Source organism: Salvelinus fontinalis, chromosome 34 (assembly GCF_029448725.1).
Source record: "Salvelinus fontinalis isolate EN_2023a chromosome 34, ASM2944872v1, whole genome shotgun sequence".
NCBI lineage: Eukaryota > Metazoa > Chordata > Actinopteri > Salmoniformes > Salmonidae > Salvelinus > Salvelinus fontinalis.
The window spans coordinates 35,587,226-35,612,068 of record NC_074698.1 but is presented as its reverse complement, the minus strand read 5'-3'; the positions used below and the strand labels follow the sequence as shown (position 1 = coordinate 35,612,068).

At 40.2% G+C, this 24,843-nt stretch overlaps 2 protein-coding genes across 8 annotated transcripts in view; one reads left to right on the top strand and one right to left on the bottom strand.

Moving 5' to 3' along the window:
• Positions 1–1,607, top strand: part of LOC129834000 (5-hydroxytryptamine receptor 3A-like) — a 6,747-nt gene extending 5,140 nt beyond the window's left edge. Inside the window, exons 5-6 of the mRNA XM_055898816.1 lie at positions 709–830; positions 1,365–1,607. Coding sequence (XP_055754791.1) covers positions 709–830; positions 1,365–1,607 — 365 coding nt within the window. The remainder of the gene's footprint in view (positions 1–708; positions 831–1,364) is intronic.
• On the bottom strand, positions 53–24,843 carry LOC129833971 (exocyst complex component 7-like). 7 transcript variants are annotated; one of them, XR_008756150.1, is made up of 21 exons: positions 24,242–24,843; positions 23,720–23,904; positions 19,606–19,711; positions 17,333–17,540; positions 15,569–16,114; positions 15,059–15,205; positions 12,994–13,130; positions 12,194–12,346; positions 10,184–10,282; positions 9,858–9,917; positions 9,451–9,586; positions 9,243–9,326; positions 7,523–7,643; positions 6,319–6,414; positions 5,110–5,173; positions 4,918–4,959; positions 3,917–4,048; positions 3,345–3,382; positions 2,341–2,459; positions 1,943–2,095; positions 53–1,584 (listed from the first exon to the last, which is right to left on the bottom strand). XR_008756150.1 is itself a non-coding variant. In XM_055898786.1 (20 exons), exons 1-20 carry the CDS (start codon positions 24,242–24,244, stop codon positions 2,046–2,048), a joined length of 2,529 nt encoding a protein of 842 aa, XP_055754761.1. In that variant the 5' UTR covers positions 24,245–24,843; the 3' UTR covers positions 53–2,045. The 7 variants fall into 7 exon arrangements, 2 of the variants coding, with proteins under 2 accessions (XP_055754761.1, XP_055754762.1); XR_008756152.1 differs by lacking the exon at positions 6,319–6,414 and having other exon boundaries at positions 1,943–2,098; XR_008756151.1 differs by lacking the exon at positions 9,243–9,326 and having other exon boundaries at positions 1,943–2,098.

The window sequence follows — 24,843 nt, the reverse complement described above, 5'->3', positions numbered from 1 at the left end:
TCTATGGAGTCTGTAAAATAATAAATGTTGCAAATACGAAAGTAGACATTAATAAATGCTTCCATTTGTATTTTATTTTATACAATGGTGGGGGGAGTGTCAAGACGGAGGCACGTTGGCTTCAACACAGCGACCCCCATTAGTAATCTACTGTACAGTTGTGGCCAAAAGTTGAGAATGACACAAATATACATTTTCACAAAGTTTGCTGCTTCAGTATCTTTAGATATTTTTGTCAGGTGTTACTATGGAATAGTGAAGTATAATTACAAGCATTTATAAGTATCAAAGGCTTTTATTGACAATTACATGTTGTTGATGCAAAGAGTCAATATTTGCAGACGTTCTGTTTGGATATGGCTGCCAGAATGAACCAAACAGCTTCTTATGGATCTAAACGTGAGGTTGTTTCACCAAAGTGGCTCTGAGATATGTGTTACAGTAGGCTACCACCACTGAAGTAGGGATCAAAATGTTCACATCTTTATTATAGATAAATTGAAATGATTTTAAAAAATCTTTTAATTTATGTCGTTTTTCCACCCTCTTCTGAGAACCAAGATAAAACCAAAACAAAAAATGAACCGAACAAAAAATGTCAATCTTTACACCCCTGAAACAATAGAGGGTGTGAAGCTATGGTTTTTGATATAAACTATGGTATGATCTTTGAATGACTGAACTAGTATCAAATGTCTGCCTTTCCAGGATGTGGCATGTTCCTGAACTTTGGGAAAGTGAGCAAAACTAGTGCAAACCGCGGGGACTGGCTTACCGAGAACGTGAAACTCGATGCTAAAGGAGGCAGAGATGATCGCAACTATCTATGGGTTAGTGAGTGCTCCTGGTGATTTCAGTAGTTTTTTGGGGGGGACATGTAAAGATACTTTACTCTTCCTATTTTTAAGTGGAAAGCTTAAACATTTACACCGAAAAAATACAATACACTTAAATAAAAATGTATCTGATATTTTCATACCTTTCATAAGTAGTGTTCCGTTGAGATACATACTCATCCCAGGCTATCTATTGTGTAGATCCATACATACTCATCCCAGGCTATCTATTGTGTAGATCCATACATACTCATCCCAGGCTATCTATTGTGTAGATCCATACATACTCATCCCAGGCTATCTATTGTGTAGATCCATACATACTCATCCCAGGCTATCTATTGTGTAGATCCATACATACTCATCCCAGGATTCATTGACATACGGCTTCTTTTGAGTTCTGAAAACATCTGTCTGATTTTGGAATGTAATGCTCTTCCCTTTCAACTTTAAACAAATGCTATACGTTTAGATGCAAGTACTCGAAAACAAATTATTTCTCTCTTGCCTACCCATCTGTCTTCACAGGTGTCGCTGAAAATGCGGTCCGAAAACCCATTTCTGTCCCTGGTCCTGCCCAGTATACTGATCATTGTGTCAGATGTGGTGAGCTTCGCCCTGCCGCTGGGAGGGGGCGAGCGTATCTCATTCAAGGTTACACTGGTTCTCAGCTTCATCATGTTCCTCATCATCCTCAACGACCTACTGCCTGGAGGAGGCCAGTGCAGCCCCATCATCCGTGAGTGTCCTGTGTGTAATGCACCAGAATGAAACAGCATTTTGTTGTAACGGGTGTTTATGTAACAGAGTTAAGAACGTTCCATAAGCTTATTTCACAGCTAGCTTGAAATGTCGCCACGGGAGCTATCAAATTTGATATTTTTCTGTACCTCAATTGTGTGGTATGTTGTCAAGGAAAACGGTCACATGTGTTTGGGAGCAGTGATCCTGAACAGCAACAGTGATCCTATTGATCCGTTGCGAGCAGAGTTTCACTATTTCCAGCCCGGTATGTTACAGGGACAGTAAAGGAAGCTATACTGTTAGCAGCGTACTGATGTCGGTTTCATGTATACAGGACCTCTCTGCCACCATATAACACTCACACATCTCTCTCTCTCTCGTTGTTCTCCATAGGAAAGCACTTCTGTTTCTGTTTGGTCATCCTGGTGTTGAGCACGTTGCAGTCTATGGTGCTCACACGTCTGGCTAAATGTGGCACTCTCCGGCCCTGCAGCCTCTCCAAGTCCAAAGACTCGCTGCTTAAAGACACAGAGGGTAAACTTTTTCATTTTTCCCTCATCTCAGTTACCCACAGAGCAAGATATATTTTTATGGTTGCAAAAGACATTAACAAAACATCATTATACAATCAGTTATAACCTGACCATGATGTCATAATGATGTTATTGCAACCAGTTTTACTTGGTACCCCATAAATTACTTTCATCACCATAAACTATTCAAGTTGTATTTTATTGATGCACAACCTTTTCATTCTTACCCTTAGCTGCAGTTAGAGCATGCAGTTGACGTCTTTCCCAGCATATTTTCTTGTTACCATCATTTGTCTTGCGTGTACGCTGGTCTGGCCAGCTACGCCATTTGATCTTTAATCTGTCACTGAAAACGATGTCATTTTACAAAAAGGTCAATAATTTTTACATCTTTATTTAATCATGTTATATTAATAATAGTTTATCCTTTTTTCTCTCATTTACCTTTGTCTAGAATCCAAGTCTGATATTAAAGCCTCAGAGGAAGAGAATACAGCCCTCCAGAAGGTGGTGAATTTTCTCAACAAAATGGCTGCACAAGACCAGAAAAAAGCTATACACCTTTGCTTTGCCAACAAAGTGGACTTGATCTGTTTCTGTATCTATCTCACTGTCCTCATTGTTTACGCAGTTGTCATTTTATATTTCTCCTTTGGTTCTGAATGTCAGATCAACCAATTAGATTTCTGGTCATAAATTCTTTATTTGCTTTTAACAACCATATTTCAATAAATATTGGTGTATTTGGGTCTTCAGAAATTTTGCGAGCACTAACAAAAAGCTAGTTGTTTTGAGTTTCTGGGTAAAATAAATAAATGTGTTTATTCTTAAGTAGAGCTTTAACAATATTTATTTAAACATGTTTAGAACTAGCCAGTCATGTGGAATAATACATTTAGCAATTAGGACTCTAATGAATAAATGTAACAGGGACTGTAGTGCTATAATCCCCCAGAATAGAGCCCTAGAACTCTAATGAATACATGTAATGGGGACTGAAGCATTATAATCCCCCAGAATAGAGCCCTAGAACTCTAATGAATACATGTAATGGGGACTGTAGCTGTAGTATTAGTAGTGTGGAAACAAATCAACAGTGTGTTATTTCCTATAGAGGCAGTGTGAAGGCCTTATATTATCTCCTATCTAAGCAGGTTCTCAACCTCAGGATGAGATATCAAATAGTTTCACGATCATCTCCTCCACCTGCGCTGGGCTGTATTTGTGGTACCTCTCAGGGTGTTTGGAGAAATCAGCATGGTCACATCTGTGTAAAGTACAGGTAAAGGACCATAATAAAGGAATATCCCTGTACCAGCGTTCTGTATGACATTCTTACTGCACATCATATTGAACAGTGCTGAATAAAAAAAATGTCTTGTACATAGAGACCAAACATACATGTTTCACCTACAGTATTTGAAAAGCATCAATTATTCAACCACCTGTGTGCTGAATTCCAAATGGACCCCCTATTCCCTAGCAGATCTAAGAGGATTGGATAGGTAGAAGCAATACGACAACATTTTCACTAGGCCAATCAGAAGGCAAGATGAAGGTATTACCATAATGCTTTTATCCATCCAATCCGCTCAGATCTACATGAGTGGTAGGGGCTGGTGAATAGGGTCTAGTGAATATGGAGTAAGGGCTTGAGAATAGGGGCTAGTGAGTATGGAATAGGGTATAGGGAGTAAGGGCGAGGGAATAGGGGCTATGAAGTAAGAGCTATGGAATAGGGGTTGATTCTGAATTCAGCAGCAGTCTCCAGTAATAAGCTATGTGATATGCCATGACTCCCCTCAGCAGAAAGGCTGTGTAGGCTTTGGACACCATCTCTCTCTGGGCCTGACAGATGGCCTGGCGCTGCTCTCTGTCTGGGATGGCCCACGCCTTCTGAGCCTTAGACAGTTCCTCCAGGCCCTCGTTGAAGCTCTGGACGACACGATGTCAAAGGTCATAGAAAAAGTTTTTGGACCATCATGTTATCACATATGGGGGCACTGTTTTGTAACAGAAAATGCTAACATACAATCTTTGGTGTCCATAAATATAGCATGTTACAAACGGTGCCCCATAAATACGAGCCCTAAGCTGACATTCAGATTCAGAAAACTTTAATGTCCTCAAAGAGGCAATTCATCTTGCAGCAGTCATAAAATATATAACATCTAAAAAAAATATAAAATAAGCTCACATGTTGGGTTTAGATGTTTGTGATCATTCTGTTTGTGAGTATGAATAAGGGTTGTTGTGTAGAGATGGTACTGACTAGGGCTGGAAATTGCCAGGGACCTCACGATACCATATTATCACGTAACTTAGATGCCAATATGTTATGTATTACGATTCTCAGTGTATTGTGATTGTCATGATTCTATTTGTATTGTGATTCTCATGATTCTATTTGTTTTGCAATTCGATACTGTGATTTTATGTTTTACGATTCGATGTTCCAAACATATTTATCACCATATATCTGCTGCAGAGAGACGAGAGAGAGACATGAGAAAACTAGTTTTGATCAGTCATGGAAATAAAAAAGTGCTGACAAATTGTTTCCCTAATAAATTGGCGCCTTATTTAAAATGAAGATGGAGAACAAGCTATGAAGGAAAAATACTGGAGTTTTGGTGCAGGTACAGCCAACTAGCACAAATATAATATTGCAATATTGTCAAAACGATACGATATATCGTCAAATATAATATCTCGATATGTATCTGTATCGACCCCCCCACCCCATCACTAGTACTGAAACAGATCCTTTAGGTACATGGAGAAATCTGGCCTCCTTGCCTTACCTTGAACTTGTCTTTAATCACCTGACAGTCTTTTTCTTTCAACTGAAGCCCGATGGTGATGACATATGAAGAATAGAAAAGGTGTGATTAGGTTTGAATAAAACAACAAGCAAATCCACTTAAAGGTAGCTAGTGTAATTTGAGAAATATCCTTTTTAATTGAATATACAGTATCAAAACATCTACCCTCACCTTGTCACCTGGCTTAAAGGTGGGCAGATTCTTTTCAGTCAGGCACTCGGTCACCTTCAACCAACTGCAACACACAAGCAGCACACATTCACTGCACAGATCAGTCATGTTCAGTAGCATAATCATTTATTGGACTGCCCACAAGTCTGGAACCAACAAGCCTGAACAGCTTTACCCCCCAAGCCATAAGACTGCTAAATAGTTAACCAATAGGTACAAGGACTATCTCCATTGGCACTTTTTGCATGAACTCTTTTGACTTATGGAATACACTGCTGTTACTGTTTATTCTCTACCTCAATTACATCGTTCCCCTACACATTGACTTGGTACTGACTGGTACTCCGTATATACAGCCAAGTTATCGTTACTCATTGTGGATTTATTCCTCCTGTTATTATTTTCGTATTATTTCTCTCAGCAGTGTTGGGATGGTCCCGCAAGCAAACATTTCACTGTTCGTCTACACCTGTTGTTTACGAAGCATGTAACAAATACAATTGTATTTGAGTTGTAGCATAAGATACTTGATTTAACGTAGCATTGTCCCCGTGTGAAGTAATGGTAACGCTTCACTTAAAGCCTGCAGGTATCATGCATTATGATGCAGTTATAATGCCGGGATCATGCATTTTGATGCAGTTATAATGCATTATGATGCAGTTACAATGCATTATAACACTTGTCATGAGCATGTATGACCACCGTAAAATCTATATTATAATATTGTAAACCTAGGCAACAAACATGAGCTGGTAGATTAGTCAACTCACACCGGAGAGGGGGGAATTTGATTCAAAACATTAGATTTCCAAGGGAAAGCAAGTGCCAGGATCTCACAGGAAATAGGGTGTTTTTAAAATATTCCAGAGTTGACAATATTAGCAGCATATCCAGAGACCGAAAAACTGAACAGATGAATATCATTTTGAAGAGGAAGTTGCATTTAATGATTTACAATGATTCCCCGGCCATAAGGGCAGTATGCTAACCTGGTTACCAATCTGTTCCTGTCATCATTCCACTCCTTGTCATGCAAAACATGTTTTAGCAATGACAGGGAGTACAAAGAGTGGAATGTTAGCAGAAAAGGCTGTGGATTTCAGGCTAGCAGGAGGCAGCTAGTCTCGTCTAATAATACATAATGATCAGGACTAATGTTAGATTCCATCATTCCCTTCTTCCTCCTCTGGATTCCTGGTCCCTCACCTGTGTTGGTACGCCTGCTTCTGTTGCTCAATCAGTTCCCCGTACTCAACCTCCGGATCCCTGCCGCTGGTTTTAACCACTTCAAACAGAGATGACCTGCAGGTAGATGTCCCTGTCATAACCCCTGTGAGGTGTGACAAATTCACTTACAACACTGAACTAAAGTACATGGAAAGTCAAAATGTAGGTCACTTTGAGTGATCATTATGTTGTGTAGGCCTAGTTAATATCGCAACTTTAGGGATCTCTAATGTCTCAAATAAAGAGTTATTATAGTTCCGGACTGTTCTGGAACGCGTTCTGTTAAACTGCATGACCAGGTTCGTATTCATTAGGGCACGCCACAGAAAGTTTTAAAATGTTTTGTAACTGAAAAATAAAATGTGCGTTTTTCATTTCTTAAGTCCCGATGGTCCCTCCCCTCCCTGTTTGACTGTTTTCTTCCATTTGTTGCCTAATGAACATGACCCTTGTAATGGGAATATTAATGTTTGTGCTTTTCTTATAACTCATTTCTGTGTTCTATTCATCTGCTGTTCTATAAACCAATTTCTGTGTTCATGCAAGTGGCAGACTGTACAAATCACCTATCAGTAGCTGCAATTTGGCAGTACGCCCAGATCGTGTTTTGAGAACAAACGACTGTGTTTTGAGAACAAACAAAATATATCTCCGTTTCAAGGTCTCAGCTTAGAGAGAAAGAATCCTCGTGAGGTGTTGGTCTGTCACATGTTATGAAACAGTATTGACCGGTCACATGAATGAAACAAGACGGTAATGATTAATGAATTATGCTAAATCATGCAAATATAACTTGTCTGTGTATAGTCGTATATAAGACAACTGCTGGGACTTCCCCAGCAGAGCTCCTGATTGACATGTGTACTATGGTGCATTGAGCTGGGACTGCCCCAGCAGAGCTCCTGATTGACATGTGTACTATGGTGCATTGAGCTGGGACTGCCCCAGCGGAGCTCCTGATTAACATGTGTTCTATGGTGCATTGAGTTGGAACCTCTCCAGCGCGCTGACAATAAACAATGATTCATTTAAGATTCACTTCGAGTGTCCCTGTGTAAGAATTTTTCCACAACACCCTGTTCATTAATGTGCAAGGCCCTAATGCCAGACTCAAGCAACGGTTCATCCACACTGTGTATTACAGCTAACACACACTTTGGAAATGTACAAAGAGAGGGCCTACTTCTTCATTGACTTGAGGATGTAGTTGTAGTTGTTGAGGAGGAAGATGGCCCCGAGAGCGTGGTCCTCGTACACCTTGGCCTTACTCTGTAGGTTGTACTGGAGATGCTCCAGCACCTTACCTGGAGAAGGGAAATCATAAACATCATGTAAAACCACAAAGCCTCCACATGGGGGCAGTCAAGGTTCCTCATGTAAAACCACATAGCCACCACATGGGGGCAGTCAAGGCACTTGAACTAAACACCACCTGTGGCTGATTCTGACTCACAATCAGGGTTGAAAGGAGATTACATTTTTTGCCAGTATGGGACCTCCAGTATCAAATGTGCTTTCATTGGAGCCAAAAGCCAGAAGCTAGCATATTGCCTTAGCTTAAAGGCGTCTGCATGCTTCCCAGCCGAAACAGTTCGGAAGAGTTTATGCATATATTATGACAACATTTTGTGACGTTTTTCAGTTGTTCGGGCACACACATTTTTTTCTTGAGGCAGGCTGAAGTCAGTAGCTGAAGTCTACGCCCCTTCGGCGGTGATTGGTCAATAGTAGGGATTCTTCAGTAAAGACTTTGTTGTCATTCAATGAGAGATGACTCGTTTTTATTTATATTTTTTAATTGAGAAACACTGCACCAAACATCTTAGTTAGATGTAAAGTTGCACAACTAAGATCTCTGCAAAAGCGTGCAAATTAATGACAGAATTCTTGAGCTATCTTAGATTCATTCTGACTAGAAATTTGGTTTGTCACCTAAAACACTCAAACTTTTACAGATGCACAATCAAGAGCATCCTGTCGGGCAGTATCATTGCCTGGTACGGAAACTGCTCCACCCACAACCGTAAGGCTCTCCAGAGGGTGGTGTGGTCTGCACAACGCATCACCGGAAGCAAACTACCTTCCCTCCAGGACACCTACACCACCCGATGTCACAGGACGGCCAAAAAAGATCATCAAGGACAACAACTACTTGAGCCACTGCCTGTTCACCCCGCTATCATCCAGAAGGTGAGGTCAGTACAGGTGCATCAAAGCTGGGACCGAGAGACTGAAAAACAGCTTCTATCTCAAGGCCATCAGACTGTTAAACAGCCATCACTAACATAGAGTGGCTGCTGCCAACATACAGACTCAAATCTCTTGCCACTTTAATAAATGTAATAAATGGATTTAATAAAGGTATCACTAGTCACTTTAGATAATTCCACTTTAACAATGTCTACATGTCTTACATTACTCATCTCCTATGTATATACTGTATTCTACACTATATCTACTGCATCTTGCCTATGCCGCACGCCATCGCTCATCCATATATTTATATGTACATATTCTTATTCATCCCTTTACATTTGTGTGTATAAGGTAGTTGTTGTGAATTTGTTAGATTACTTGTTAGATATTACTGCACTGTCAGAACTACAAGCACAAGTATTTCGCTACATTCGCATTAACATCTGCTAACCATGTGTATGTGACCAATAAAATTTTATTTTATTATTTTGGGGAAGTGTAAACTGGCTACGGTGTCTCAAAATGGACAAACCATACTACTGCCACTTTTTTCTCATTTTTAAGCGAAGGTATGCGAGCCCACTCGACTTTGGCTAGCCGCCAGCTGAACGGAAGAATGCGGACGCCTTAAGACCCAACGGTTCAGCATCTTGCCCTTGTCAAAGGTGTCATTCTGGATATTAGACACAGCCATGTTGAACACTCACAGACATAAGGACTCAGTGCTCTCTGATTTTCATTCCCCTTGGACTCCTGACTGTCTGATGGCTGTTCTTCTGATTCATCTGCATCTGGTGAACAAAACTATTCTATATCTACACATCTTATCTCAATGAGGAAAAACCAACTATCTAATAACCATCTAGTTTTGTAACCGAAAACTCTATCTAATAAACAAAGAGAAAGACTCCGTACCAGTGTCATGTTGAACGTCCACCTGAACACTACTGGACACCTCCATAGTTACTGTGTCACTGTCTACATCATGAGGATAAAGGATGGACCGAACAGCATATGCAAAGGGCAGCAACTGCTGCAGGAATAGAATTGTCTGGAGACAGTAAGAGAACAATTAACATATTAGACATCTTTAGTTAGGTCAGTTCAAATGGGATAAAAAATCAAATATACTTTATTCTATATTTAGTGAGAAACAGACATGTGACGTCTGTCTAGTATCCCATGATACAACAATATAAGGAAACAAACCCCCTCTGGAACAAAACACCCTTGTCTTTACTCAGTAAGAACATCAGCATTACAGATGCACTTAATTGAATGGAAACTGATGGACATGAAACATCAGAAAAGAGAGTTTTTACATTGCTGTTGAATTCATGAACCGTTCCATCCTTGGACATACTCTCCCTATCAGGGTTGCTCTGTGAGAGAAAGGGGAAAATTACAATTTGCGGTTGAGTTTCTCAAAGCTTGGAGATCATTTTACGTTATAGGAATGTATGCAATCACGCCCCAAAAAATCTCAGTGCTATGAAGCTTTTGGGAAACTCAGCCGACTGTCTGATGAAATAATATTATTACAACGATCCAATCAGGTTTCCTGAGGTTTCCTTGCTGGATGATGAAATGCTTTATACTTGAAAGTCCTTCCAACTAAAACAATCTTTGAGTGGTTAGAATGTCGTACCTTGACGTGAGCAGAAAAATCCTTCAGTGCTCTGGCTGCCAGGGTCTTCATAGATGTAAGGAGTTTGGAAAGCTTGGCCAAGGTGCCGCTTGTTGTGCACTGACAGGTAATATGATACATGACATCACACAGTCAGCCATAATAATACAGGCGTGGCCAAAAGTGGAGAATGACACAAATATTCATTTTTACAAAGTCTGCTGCCTCAGTGTCTTTAGTTATTTTTGTCAGGTGTTACTATGGAATACTGAAGTATAATTACAAGCATTTCATAAGTGTCAAAGGCTTTTATTGACAATTACATGAAGTTGATGCAAAGAGTCAATATTTGCAATCCGCCCTGGCATGCTGTCAATTAACTTATGGGCCACATCCTGACTGATGGCAGCCAATTCTTGCATAATCAATGCTTGGAATTTGTAGGGGTTTTGTTTGTCCACCCGTCTCTTGAGGATTGACCACAACTTCTCAATGGGATTAAGGTCTGGGGAGTTTCCTGGCCATAGACCCAAAATATTGATGTTTTGTTCCCCGAGCCACTTAGTTATCACTTTGCCTTATAGCAAGGTGCTCCATCATGCTGGAAAAGGCATTGTTCGTCACCAAACTGTTCCTGGATGGTTGGGAGAAGTCGCTCTTGGAGGATGTGTTGGTACCATTCTTTATTCATGGCTGTGTTCTTTGGCAAAATTGTGAGTGAGCCCACTCCCTTGGCTGAGAAGCAACCCCACACATGAATGGTCTCAGGATGCTTTACTGTTGGCATAACACAGGACTGATGGTAGCGCTCACCTTATCTTCTCCGGACAAGCTTTTTTCCAGATGCCCCAAACAATCGGAAAGGGGATTCATCAGAGAAAATGACTTTACCTCAGTCCTCAGCAGTCCAATCCCCGTACCTTTTGCAGAATATCAGTCTGTCCCTGATGTTTTTCCTGGAGAGAAGTGGCTTCTTTGCTGCCCTTCTTGACGCCAGGCCATCCTCCAAAAGTCTTCGCCTCACTGTGCGTGCAGATGCACTCACACCTGCCTGCAACCATTCCTGAGCAAGCTCTGTCCTGGTGGTGCCCCGATCCCGCAGCTGAATCGTTTAGGAGACGGTCCTGGCTCCTTGAAGTTCTTGATGATCCGATAAATGGTTGATTTAGGTTCAATCTTACTGGCAGCAATATTCTTGCCTGTGAAGCCCTTTTTGTGCAAAGCAATGATGACGGCACGTGTTTCCTTCCATGTAACCATGGCTGACAGAGGAAGAACAGTGATTCCAAGCACCACCCTCCTTTTGAAGCTTCCAGTCTGTTATTCGAACTCAATCAGCATGACAGAGTGATCTCCAGCCTTGTCCTCGTCAACACTCACACCTGTGTTAACAAGAGAATCACTGACATGATGTCAGCTGGTCCTTTTGTGGCAGGGCTGAAATGCAGTGGAAATGTTTTTGGGGGATTCAGTTCATTTGCATGGCAAAGAGGGGCTTTGCAATTAATTGCAATTCATCTGATCACTCTTCATAACATTCTGGAGTATATGCAAATTGCCATCATACAAACTGAGGCAGCAGACTTTGTGAAAATGTATATTTGTGTCATTCTCAAAACTTTTGGCCACCACTGTACATTTCCCTCAGTATACTGACCACAATTCCAGACAATTCAGGAACACTGAAATTCCAATTCTCTTCTATGCTTTTCAAGGAGGAAAGTTTGGAATTGGAATTTGGTTAACTTTCTGAATTGACTGGTATTGAAATAGAATTTACCCCAACCCTGACCATGACAACCCTGACCCCACCCCTGAGCATGACCCCAACCATGACCACCCCCTGACCCCAACCCCGCTGACCATGACACCTCCTGACCCCAACCAAGACTCCAACCCTGACCCCCATGACCATGACCGCCACTGACCATGACCCTCTCCATGACCCCCGCCGACCATGACACCCCCCTGAGCACACAACAATAGAGAGAAAGCTCAACTTTAAACTGTCCTCTCAGGATTATATGGCACCTTTAGTAATGTGTTAAACTCTTTGTCCTCCTCCAGGAGACGGCCCAGGACAGGTAACATGGTGACGAGGGCTGTGTAGTCGTGACGTGAACAGGCTCGTCTGACAGAGGACACAATGTTCTCCCCATTCTGGATCAGCTGGTTCAGAGCCACCTGAAGGAAATAAGATTACAATTACAAATTAGAACAACTTTATTGTCCACGCAATGTGGACATTTGTCTTCGGCTTCACCACATAAAAACAGACATTAAACACCCTCATGAGCACATCATTCTCAAGACCATTAAATAAACTCATAAACAAAGTACAAAAGTGCTGCAGTGACAGATTACGTACATAACACCACGTACATAACATGTACATAACACCATGTACATAACACCATGTACACACCATGTACATAACACCATGTACATAACACCATGTACATAACACCATGTACATAACACCATGTACATAACACCATGTACATAACACCATGTACATAACATGTACATAATGACATCATTGGTCTAAAACTATAATTATCATCAAGACTTCAACTAGAATCATCAAGATACCTTACAGCCACATCACCCCGGTAGTGTAAGATGTAGAACCATGTGTATAATCATGATGGTTATATACCTGTAATGATCTCCATTATGAAGAGCTCCCCATATTACATTTTTGTTTTGTGTATCATCTGGCCACTGTGAAGCCTTATAATAGCCAAAAGCAAATGTCCACATTTGTGTAGACATTGACAATAAAGTTATAATATTTTATTCATCACATTTTAATATCCTTCACTTCTGACCTGGATGAGAGTTTCAAAGGTATTGGAGCAGTTCAGAGGGAAGACTTTGGACACCATGGTGTATTCACTCTTGGCCAGGGACAAGAAGGCTGTGATGCAGGCCATGTAGGTCTCATTGTCTAATATGCTGTCCCGCCCTAGTGACACAAGACAGGAGTGAAAGGGTGAATGCCATGGAAATATCATTAACATTATATATCATCTATCTATAGTTTAATGAAACCTTTATTTAACCAGGGAGTACCTTGATATAAAGAGTCCTTTATTTAACCAGGAAGAACTTTGATATAAGAAATCTAGGGTCATTTTTTTAGGGAAACCTGGATCTATGGCATGTTTAGTAATATGTTCACAAAAAAATTTGCGAACAGAAAAGCATCCCCTGTAACTGTGTCTAAAGTGGCTTGCAAAAGTATTCACCCCCTTGGCATTTCTCCTACTTTGTTGCCTTACAACCTGGAATTAAAATAGATTTTTTGGGAGTTTGTATCATTTGATTTATACAACATGCCTACCACTTTGAAGATGCTAAATATTTTTTATTGTGAAACAAACAAGAAATAAGACCAAAAAAATGAAAACTTGAGCATGAATAACTATTCACCCCCCCAAAGTCAATACTTTGTAGAGCCACCTTTTGCAGCAATTACAGCTGAAAGTCTCTTGGGGTATGTCTCTATAAGCTTGGCACATCTAGCCACTGGGATTTTTGCCCATTCTTCAAGGCAAAACTGCTCCAGCTCCTTCAAGTTGGATGGGTTCTGCTGGTCTACAGCAATCTTTAAGTCACACCACAGATTCTCAATTGGATTGAGGCCTGGGCTTTGACGAGGCCATTCCAATACATTTAAATGTTTCCCCTTAAATCACTTGAGTGTTGCTTTAGCAGTATGCTTAGGGTCATTGTCCTGCTGGAAGGTGAACCTCCGTCCCAGTCAAATCTCTGGAAGACTGAAACAGGTTTCCCTCAAGAATTTCCCTGTATTTAGTGCCATCCATCATTCCTTCAATTCTGACCAGTTTCCCAGTCCCTGCCGATGGAAAAATATCCCCACAGCATGATGCTGCCACCACCATGCTTCACTGTGGGGATGGTGTTCTCGGGTGATGAGAGATGTTGGGCCAAACATAGCGTTTTCCTTGATGGCCAAAAAACTCAGTTTTATTCTCAACTGACCAGAGTACCTTCTTCCATATGTTTGGGGAAGTCTCCCACATGCTTTTTGGCGAACACCAAACGTCTTTGCTTATTTTTTTTCTTTAAGCAATGTCTTTTTTCTGGCCACTCTTCTGTAAAGCCCAGCTCTGTGGAGTGTACGGCTTAAAGTGGTCCTATGGACAGATACTCCAATCTCCGCTGTGGAGATTTGCAGCTCCTTCAGGGTTATCTTTGGTCTCTTGGTCGCCTCTCTGATTAATGCCCTCCTTGCCTGTTCCATGAGTTTTGGTGGGTGGCACTCTCTTGGCAGGTTTGTTGTGGTGCCATATTCTTTAACAATTTTAATAATGGATTTAATGGTGCTCTGTGGAATATTCAAAGTTTCTAATATTTTTTTATAACTCAACCCTGATCTGTACTTCTCCACAACTTTGTCCCTGACCTGTTTGGAGAGCTCCTTGGTCTTCATGGTGCCGTTTGCTTGGTGGTGCCCCTTGCTTAGTGGTGTTGCAGACTCTGGGGCTTTTCAGAACCGGTGTATATATACACTGAGATCATGTGACACCTAGATTGCACACAGGTGGACTTTACTTAACTAATTATGTGACTTCTGAAGGTAATTGATTGCACCAGATATTATTTAGGGGCTTTATAGCAAAGGGTGTGAATACATATGCACGCACCACTTTTCAGTTTTAATTTTTTTGAAACAATTTTTTTTCTTCCATTTCACTTAACCAATTTGGAATATTTTGTGTATGTCCACTACATTAAATCCAAATAAAAATCTATTTCAATTACAGGTTGTAATGCAGAAAAAAATGAAAAACACCAAGGGGGATAAATACTTTTGCAAGGCACTGTATAACCATCATGAAGGTGGTGTGCAAGGTGGACTTTCATGACCTGTTTTTTTGTTCTTCTTGACGGCAGAATCCACACGCTTGCTCTGCAGCACCGGGCAGAGGAGGTTCCTACTCTTGTGGTCCTTCAAACCCTTCATGGAGCAGTCTAACTGATTGGAGCGCACCATGGCGTAGTGGGCCTTGATGTCTGTAGAACAATAACAGCACGATTGATTACCATGACCACTGATCAATGGAGCAAAGGGTGTTTATGTTGTGCTGTTGGGACGCAGATTCAAATCCTAGGTCCGCTGTGGCAGAGATAAACCGTGTTACAGATACACAAGCCCTAGAACATAAAGAAACAGATACAACAAACATATAATACAATGAAGTGAAGGATAATTGTGCAGGGAGATGTCAGGGAAACCCCACAGAGAGAACATGTGGGAGGGTTTTGGCCCTCACCAAAACGTCAGTTCAGTTACGTATATTTAAGAAAGCTAATTGACGCAGATACGCCTCCACCCTCTCAATAGAAGAGATGCCTCCTAGGCTGCGTTTAACTTACCAAAGGCTGAGCTGGGCTTGGGTCTGAAGTATGGAAGGATGTAGGAGGTGGAAGCTGGGGGCTTGGGTTTGCAGGATGGGAAGGTATGGGAGGTGGAGTCTCTAGGCAGAAATGGGATGGACTCCAAAGATGGGTGCCTAATATGGGGAATATTCAGTCTGCTGCACGGCTTCGAGGTGGATACCTTGGTGAAAGAGCTACTGGATTCCAGTTTTCCGAGGGAGTCTAGTGATGGATTCTTGTCTAGTGATGGCTTTCTGTCCAGGGACTGCGTTTTGAATATACCAAATGACTTCAGGCCGAGCATCTTGGTGAACAAGCTGTTTGCTTTCAGTTTTCCAAGAGAGTCCATTGATGGCTTGTTTTCTATTGATGGCTTTCTGCCTAGAGACTGTGTTTTGAGTTTGGAGCAGTAGGACTTCTTGGTGAAAAAGCTGCTGGGCTCCAATTTTCCCAGAGAGTGGTAGGATGGGTTTCTTTCCAGTGACCGTGTTTTGAATTTGCTGGCAGAGACTCTCCTCTTAGCTGTCAGAGCTGCATCCTCACCTGGATTAACACTGACATCATTAGCATCCTCACCTGGATTAACACTGACATCATTTGCATCCTCACCTGGATTAACACTGACATCATTAGCATCCTCACCTGGATTAACACTGACACCATTAGCATCCTCACCTGGATTAACACTGACATCATTAGCATCCTCACCTGGATTAACACTGACATCATTAGCATCCTCACCTTGATTAACACTGACATCATTAGCATCCTCACCTGGATTAACACTGACATCATTTGCATCCTCACCTGGATTAACACTGACATCATTAGCATCCTCACCTGGATTAACACTGACATCATTAGCATCCTCACCTTGATTAACACTGACATCATTAGCATCCTTACCTGGATTAACACTGACATCATTAGCATCCTCACCTGGATTAACACTGACATCATTAGCATCCTCACCTGGATTAACACTGACATCATTAGCATCCTCACCTGGATTAACACTGACACCATTAACATCCTCACCTGGATTAACACTGACATCATTAGCATCCTCATCTTGATTAACACTGACATCATTAGCATCCTCACCTTGATTAACACTGACATAATTAGCATCCTCACCTTGATTAACACTGACATCATTAGCATCCTCACCTTGATTAACACTGACAGCATTAACATCCTCACCTGGATTAACACTGACATCATTAGCATCCTCACCTTGATTAACACTGACATCATTAGCATCCTCACCTCGATTAACACTGACATCATTAGCATCCTCACCTGGATTAACACTGACATCATTAGCATTTGCTGCACTCTGCCTTTAACATCAGGGTTTGGTTCAGTAGGGGAAAGCAATGTAAAACACATATTTGCAACATCTTATTAGACATGTTTCAAAATAGTTATTTTTCCCCCTAAAGAACACGACCCAAGAATCCACTGAATTATGTTGTTTAACTTTACACCAGGGTTGGGATCAATTCCATATAGAAAGTAAAAAAACTAATTCCAATTGCAAATTTTCCTCACTGAAAAGCATTGAAGTGAATTGGAATTTCAGTGTACTTCTGGAATTTACTGGAATTGATCCCAACCCTGGTTTACAACATGGACAACAATGCTGAGAGTAGGGACCTCCTCCTGTTAGTGACAGAGACATACTACAGGTGAACAGGCAGTACCACTACCTTACCTACAGTATCAGCCAGGTGGAGATGGGCAGCACCACTACCTTACCTATCAGCCAGGTAGAGATGGAGATGATGTCCTGAAGCCTACTTTGGGGTATGAGTTGTACCTCCTCCACTCCGCCTGCAGACCCATTCAGTGACCTTTTGGCCAGGACATCCAGGATTGTGACTGTCTGCACTGGCTTGCTGTAGCGCCCCAAAAGGACTTGGAACTGGGACTCCAGCTGTGACTTGGCACTCTCTAAACGGCCTCTCTGCAAACATGTTTAGAGCAGTGTTGGGGTCAATTCCATTTCAAACCCAGTCAAATTAGAAAGTAAACCAAATGTCAGTTCCTATTCCAAATGTTCCTCATTGAAAAGCATTGAAGAGAATTGGAATTATAATTTTAGGGGACTTCCTGAAATGACTGGAATTGAACCCAACCGTGGTTTAGAGATCTTAGTTTACTACCATACCCCGTTCAAAGGCACTTAAATATTTTTTTCTTGCCGTTTACCATCTGAATGGCAGACATACACAATCCATGTCTTGATCGTCTCATGGCTTAATAATCCTTCTTTAACCTGTCACTTCCCCCCTTCATCTACACGGATTGAAGTGGATTTAACAATTGACATCAATAAGGGATCGTAGCTTTCACTTGGATTCACCTGGTCGGTCTATGTCATGGACAGAGCAGGTGTTCATGTTCTGTACACTCAGTGTGTGCTGTACGTTCAAATCGGAGGATCTAACAGTTATTGGATAGTGACTATATAGTGATTTAAATCTAACAGTTATTGGATAGTGACTACATAGTGATTTAAATCTAACAGTTATTGGATAGTGACTACATAGTGATTTAAATCTAACAGTTATTGGATAGTGACTATATAGTGATTTATATCTAACAGTTATTGGATAGTGACTACATAGTGATTTAAATCTAACAGTTATTGGATAGTGACTATATAGTGATTTATATCTAACAGTTATTGGATAGTGACTACATAGTGATTTAAATCTAACAGTTATTGGATAGTGACTATATAGTGATTTAAATCTAACAGTTATTGGATAGTGACTATATAGTGATTTAAATCTAACAGTTATTGGATAGTGACTATATAGTGATTTATATCTAACAGTTATTGGATAGCGACTATATAGTGATTTAAATCTAACAGTTATTGGATAGTGTCTATATACTGATTTAAATCTAACAGTTATTGGATAGTGACTATATAGTGATTTAAATCTAACAGTTATTGGATAGTGACTATATAGTGATTTAAATCTAACAGTTATCGGATAGTGACTATATAGTGATTTAAATCTAACAGTTATTGGATAGTGTCTATATAGTGATTTAAATCTAACAGTTATTGGATAGTGACTATATAGTGATTTAAATCTAACAGTTATTGGATAGTGACTACATAGTGATTTAAATCTAACAGTTATTGGATAGTGTCTATATAGTGATTTATATCTAACAGTTATCGGATAGTGACTATCTAGTGATTTAAATATAAGTTATTGGATAGTGTCTATCTAGTGATTTAAATATAACAGTTATTGGATAGTGACTGTAGTGATTTAAATCTAACAGTTATTGGATAGTGACTGTAGTGATTTAATAGCGACCATCTCTTCTAGTAAAATAAGGTATCTTGTGACTAATGAGCACCCTTTCACTGAAGCGAAGCATGTAAGAAATTGTAATAGATACTGGAAACTTGTTTTAACAACTTCTCAACACAAGCTATACTTGACACAACATGCACCCATCCCCCGCTTTACCCCCACACATTCTGCTCTCATCAGATAACAACCACAGACCCACACACACTCCCCTCCCCCATGAACAGGCCCCTGCTAAAACCAAACGCATTCTGCTCAAGGTTGGGACTCTAAGACAAAGAACCATGTTAAGAGCCAATGGAACGTCGACACCAGGCCTGAACAGGACTACCCACGACCCAGAACGACCAATCAGAAGGCCAGACTACCAGATTCAACCTACATCATTTACTGTATAATGAACTGCACAATATGTTTCGGGTCTCTTTTTTTCCGATGGTTCCATACGAGCTGGACGAACGAGACCGTGCAGCACGCTTTGCCAGATATCTTTACCTTTAATAAACTGCCTTTATTAAACCATATCCACCTCGTCCAGTGTCACAACTTGATCTCAGTTCTCCAGTAACTGTTTTATCAACAAGCATACTCTATTCTCTTGTCCAACTGTTTGATAGTATTCATACTTCTACAAAGAGAACCTGGCTTGATTGAATTAGAGATGGAAACAGAAATACATGAAGATAGTGTTACCAGCATATTCAGCTCAGGCCCGTCCGGGTCTTCCTGTTGAAAGTACTCCTCTGCTTTCTTGAGTCGGTGAACACAGGCTAGATAGTCAGAAAGTCTTCCTGTAGGCCTTTGCAAAGAAACACATGTACATACAGAAAAAAATTACGTATTTCATTCTAAAATTATCAGTTGATCAGTCATGTATTTGACACACATAGTTGACACAAATATGACCATTCTCCCTCTCCTTCTCCCTTGACCCATACTGAACCTCTAATAACAGAACATCATATCATACTGAACCTCTATTAACAGAACATCATACTGAACCTGTCTAGGATCAGCGTGCCGCTAGCGGCACACCCCCCCCCCCCCCCCCACTGAAAAACCAGTGCCGCGAAATTCAAAAAAAAAATTTTTTTTAAATATTTAACTTTCACACATTAAAGTCCAATACAGCTAATGAAAGACACAGATCTTGTGAATCCAGTCAACATGTCCGATTTTTAAAATGTTTTACAGGGAAGACACAATATGTAAAGATGTACATCTATTACCTAAAAACACATTAGCATAATCCACCATCTTTTATTTGTCCACCAACACCAGTAGCCATCACCAATTCGGCTAAACTAAGATATTTATAGCCCCTAACCAACAAAAGAACTCATCAGATGACAGTCTGATAACATATTTATGGTATGGGATAGGTTTTGTTAGAAAAAAGTGCATATTTCAGGTAGATGGCATAGGTTACAATTGCACCCACCGTCACAAATGGACTAGAAAAACTACATTGAGCAACGTGTTTACCTACTTACTAATCATCAAACATTTCGTAAAAATACACAGCATACACGAATCGAAAGACACAGATCCTGTGAATACAGACAATATTTCAGATTTTCTAAGTGTCTTACAGCGAAAACACAATAAATCGTTATATTAGCATAGCACATAGCACATAGCAGCCCAGCATTGATTCTAGCCAAAGTGGGCGATAACGTCAACATCGCCAAAAATATATTAATTTTTTCACTAACCTTCTCAGAATTCTTCAGATGACACTCCTGTAACATCATATTACACAATCCATATAGAGTTTGATCGAAAATGTTTATATTTAGCCACCAAAATCATGGTTAGACAATGTGAAATGTAGCTCAGCTGGTCAGAAAATGTCCTTGTGCCACTTAGACAGTGATCTACTCTTATACATAAATACTCATAAACGTGACTAAAAAATATAGGGTGGACAGGGATTGATAGACAATTTAATTCTTAATACAATTGCGGAATTACATTTTTTAATTTATCCTTACTTTTCAATACAGTTTGCGCCAAGCGAAGCTACGTCAAAAAACATGGCGTCCTAAGCCACTAAAATGTTTCGACAGAAACACGATTTATCATAATAAAAATGTCCTACTTTGAGCTGTTCTTCCATCAGTATCTTGGGCAAAGGATCCTTTCTTGGGAGTAATCGTCTTTTGGTGGAAAGCTGTCCTCTTGCCATGTGGAAATGTCAACTGCGTTCGGGATGAACTGAAAAGCGTGCCCAGCTATTCACATCGTTTCAAAAATAAATGTCCCAAAATCGCACTAAACGGATATAAATTGCTATAAAACGCTTTAAATTAACTACCTTATGATGTTTTTAACTCCTATAACGAGTGAAAAGATGACCGGAGAAATATAACAGGCTAAACTAACGCTTGGAACAGGAGCGGGTCGGTGTCCTCCACGCGCGTTACGCACCAAGAAAAGACTTGCTAGCTACAGGGTTTTTTAATTTATAGGGCCTGTGAACGCGCAATCGACCCCATTGGAATCGTCATCACGTAAAGGCATCCAGGGGAAGACGTAAGAAGTGTCCGTATAGTCATAGCAATAACAGTGCCCTTTTAACTGACTTCAGAACAGTGGCCAACATTTCTGAAATCTGACTCCATGTCAGGGAAATTGCTGTAGAATGGGCTCTGTTCCACTTAGAGACAAAATTTCAACTCCTATAGAAACTATAGACTGTTTTCTATCCAATAATAATAATAATATGCATATTGTACGATCAAGGATTTTGTGGGAAGCCGTTTCAAAAATTACCCAATTTGCATAAATAGTCTCAACAGCGCCCCCATCCTCAACAGGTTATTAACAGAGCATCATACTGAACCTCTATTAACAGAACATCATACTGAACCTCTATTAACGGAACATCATACTGAACGTCTATTAACAGAACATCATACTGAACCTCAATTAACAGAACATCATACTGAACGTCTATTAACAGAACATCATACTGAACCTCTATTAACAGAACATCATACTGAACTTCTATTAACAGAACATCATACTGAACCTCTATTAACAGAACATCATACTGAACCTCTAACAGAACATCATACCGAACTTCTATTAACAGAACAACATACCGAACCTCTATTAACAGAACATCATACCGAACCTCTATTAACAGAACATCATACTGAACCTCTATTAACAGAACATCATACTGAACCTCTATTAACAGAACATCATACTGAACCTCTATTAACAGAACATCATACCGAACCTCTATTAACAGAACATCATACTGAACCTCTATTAACAGAACATCATACTGAACCTCAATTAACAGAACATCATACTGAACCTCTATTAACAGAACAACATACCGAACCTATATTAACAGAACATCATACTGAACGTCTATTAACAGAACATCATACTGAACCTCTATTAACAGATCATACAGAACCTCTATTAACAGAACATCATACTGAACCTCTATTAACAGAACATCATACTGAACCTCTATTAACAGAACATCATACTGAACCTCTATTAACAGAACATCATACTGAACCTCAATTAACAGAACATACTGAACCTCTATTAACAGAACATCATACCGAACCTCTATTAACAGAACATCATACTGAACCTCTATTAACAGAACATCATACTGAACGTCTATTAACAGAACATCATACTGAACCTCTATTAACAGAACATCATACTGAACCTCTATTAACAGAACATCATACCGAACCTCTATTAACAGAGCATCATACTGAACCTCTATTAACAGAACATCATACTGAACCTCTATTAACGGAACATCATACTGAATGTCTATTAACAGAACATCATACTGAACCTCTATTAACAGAACATCATACTGAACCTCTATTAACAGAACATCATACCGAACCTCTATTAACAGAGCATCATACTGAACCTCTATTAACAGAACATCATACTGAACCTCTATTAACGGAACATCATACTGAATGTCTATTAACAGAACATCATACTGAACCTCTATTAACAGAACATCATACTGAACCTCTAACAGAACATCATACCGAACTTCTATTAACAGAACAACATACCGAACCTCTATTAACAGAACATCATACCGAACCTCTATTAACAGAACATCATACTGAACCTCTATTAACAGAACATCATACTGAACCTCTATTAACAGAACATCATACTGAACCTCTATTAACAGAACATCATACCGAACCTCTATTAACAGAACATCATACTGAACCTCTATTAACAGAACATCATACCGAACCTATATTAACAGAACATCATACTGAACTTCTATTAACAGAACATCATACTGAACCTCTATTAACAGATCATACAGAACCTCTATTAACAGAACATCATACTGAACCTCTATTAATAGAACATCATACTGAACCTCTATTAACAGAACATCATACTGAACCTCTATTAACAGAACATCATACTGAACGTCTATTAACAGAACATCATACTGAACCTCTATTAACAGAACATCATACTGAACCTCTATTAACAGAACATCATACCGAACCTCTATTAACAGAACATCATACTGAACCTCAATTAACAGAACATCATACTGAACCTCAATTACCAGAACATCAGTAGTACTCTTTTCACTCTCTCGTGGCTTCCCAAAACAAGCTGTGCTGGCTTGGATCATTGTCCTTTTCCAGTATAATTCCAGCAACTAAATGTTACCTAACCAGGCCAGTGCAGGCCAACTCCACACAGTATTGTGAATAGGGTATACTAGGTCACATATGAGGCTTGTGTGTGTGTGTGTCACAGTTCTCCCTACTCTCACCCCTGTATGATGATCTTGTCTGTGTCTCGGACGGCTTGGTAATGGCCGATGGCATCGTCCAGGTAGAATAATGTCTTCTGCATTGTCCCCTTCAGCTGCAACAGGTTCTGTGTGCTTTCGTGCATGGGAACGACCGAGTTCTCCAGGTGCTCCAAACGGCCCTCCAACGATGAGAGAATGGACACCTAGGACACCACACCTTGAGCTACACTCTCACGTTAAAGCTTGCATAGAACTGAAGCTATCTTAATAAGACATGGCATTTGAACTCTACTTTATTTGCAATTCAATACATTAACTCACCAATACGTTTTAGCTAATAATATTATGTGAGAAGTGCAGGAACTCAAGTAGTAGCATATTTGAGGTGTGGTAACGTTACTCAGTTCCAGTGAGCTCCTGCCCAAGTCAAGCACTGATTTAATTAATATCTGTGACACAGTAACGTCAGTTGGACACAAGTCAGGTAGCTAACAGTTAGCTAGCTTATGTAAGTTTTCTTTGATTTCAGGTGTAGCTTACCATGCCTTTAGTCAGTTGATCACTTCTTTTAAGGCTGTCGCTAACGAATGTCAGCAGATCTTGATCCTTGAGAAGAAAACGGATTGGTAGCTAGCTAGTTTAATCTAATTTGGCTAACGTTAGCTCTTCCTATAGCGAATATTATTGTCCCTTTTAATGAGGCTACAGTGAGTCCTCATACAAATAGTCAAAACGTTAATAGTAAGTCTACTACTCTAGCAAGCAATGTCATATAATATTAGGACAGACATGTGAAGTGTTCACTAGCCATTGTGTGGTCTGATTGACACCCTAACCCAGGCGTTACTAGCAAGCTACAACTGCTAACGTTAGTCCTAGTTCATGGATAACTTGATTTGCTAACGCTAGCTACTGTAACTAGCCAGCGAGCCTAACGTTACCCGTTTGAGCTTCTCCTCAATCTTCTCTCTCCACAAATATGTTTCATCTGTCGCAGCCATTCTGTTAACAATTCCCTTAGGTATAACTTTACTATTTTATTGTCAAGCATTTGTAAAACAGTTCATCCCCTGCCAGGTAAATTAGTTAGCCAACTGAACCACAGATTAAAAGGGTTGTTGACGGTTGGTCAAGTGGCTTCT

Bases quoted from the DNA above. Each gene is read 5' to 3' on its own strand.
- LOC129833971 (XM_055898786.1), bottom strand. The intron at 13,131-15,058 runs GTCATGAAAGTC...TTGTGTCACTAG, and splicing joins CAAGAAGAACAAAAAAACAG to GGCGGGACAGCATATTAGAC. The intron at 9,327-9,450 runs GTACGGAGTCTT...TTTGTTCACCAG, and splicing joins GGACGTTCAACATGACACTG to ATGCAGATGAATCAGAAGAA.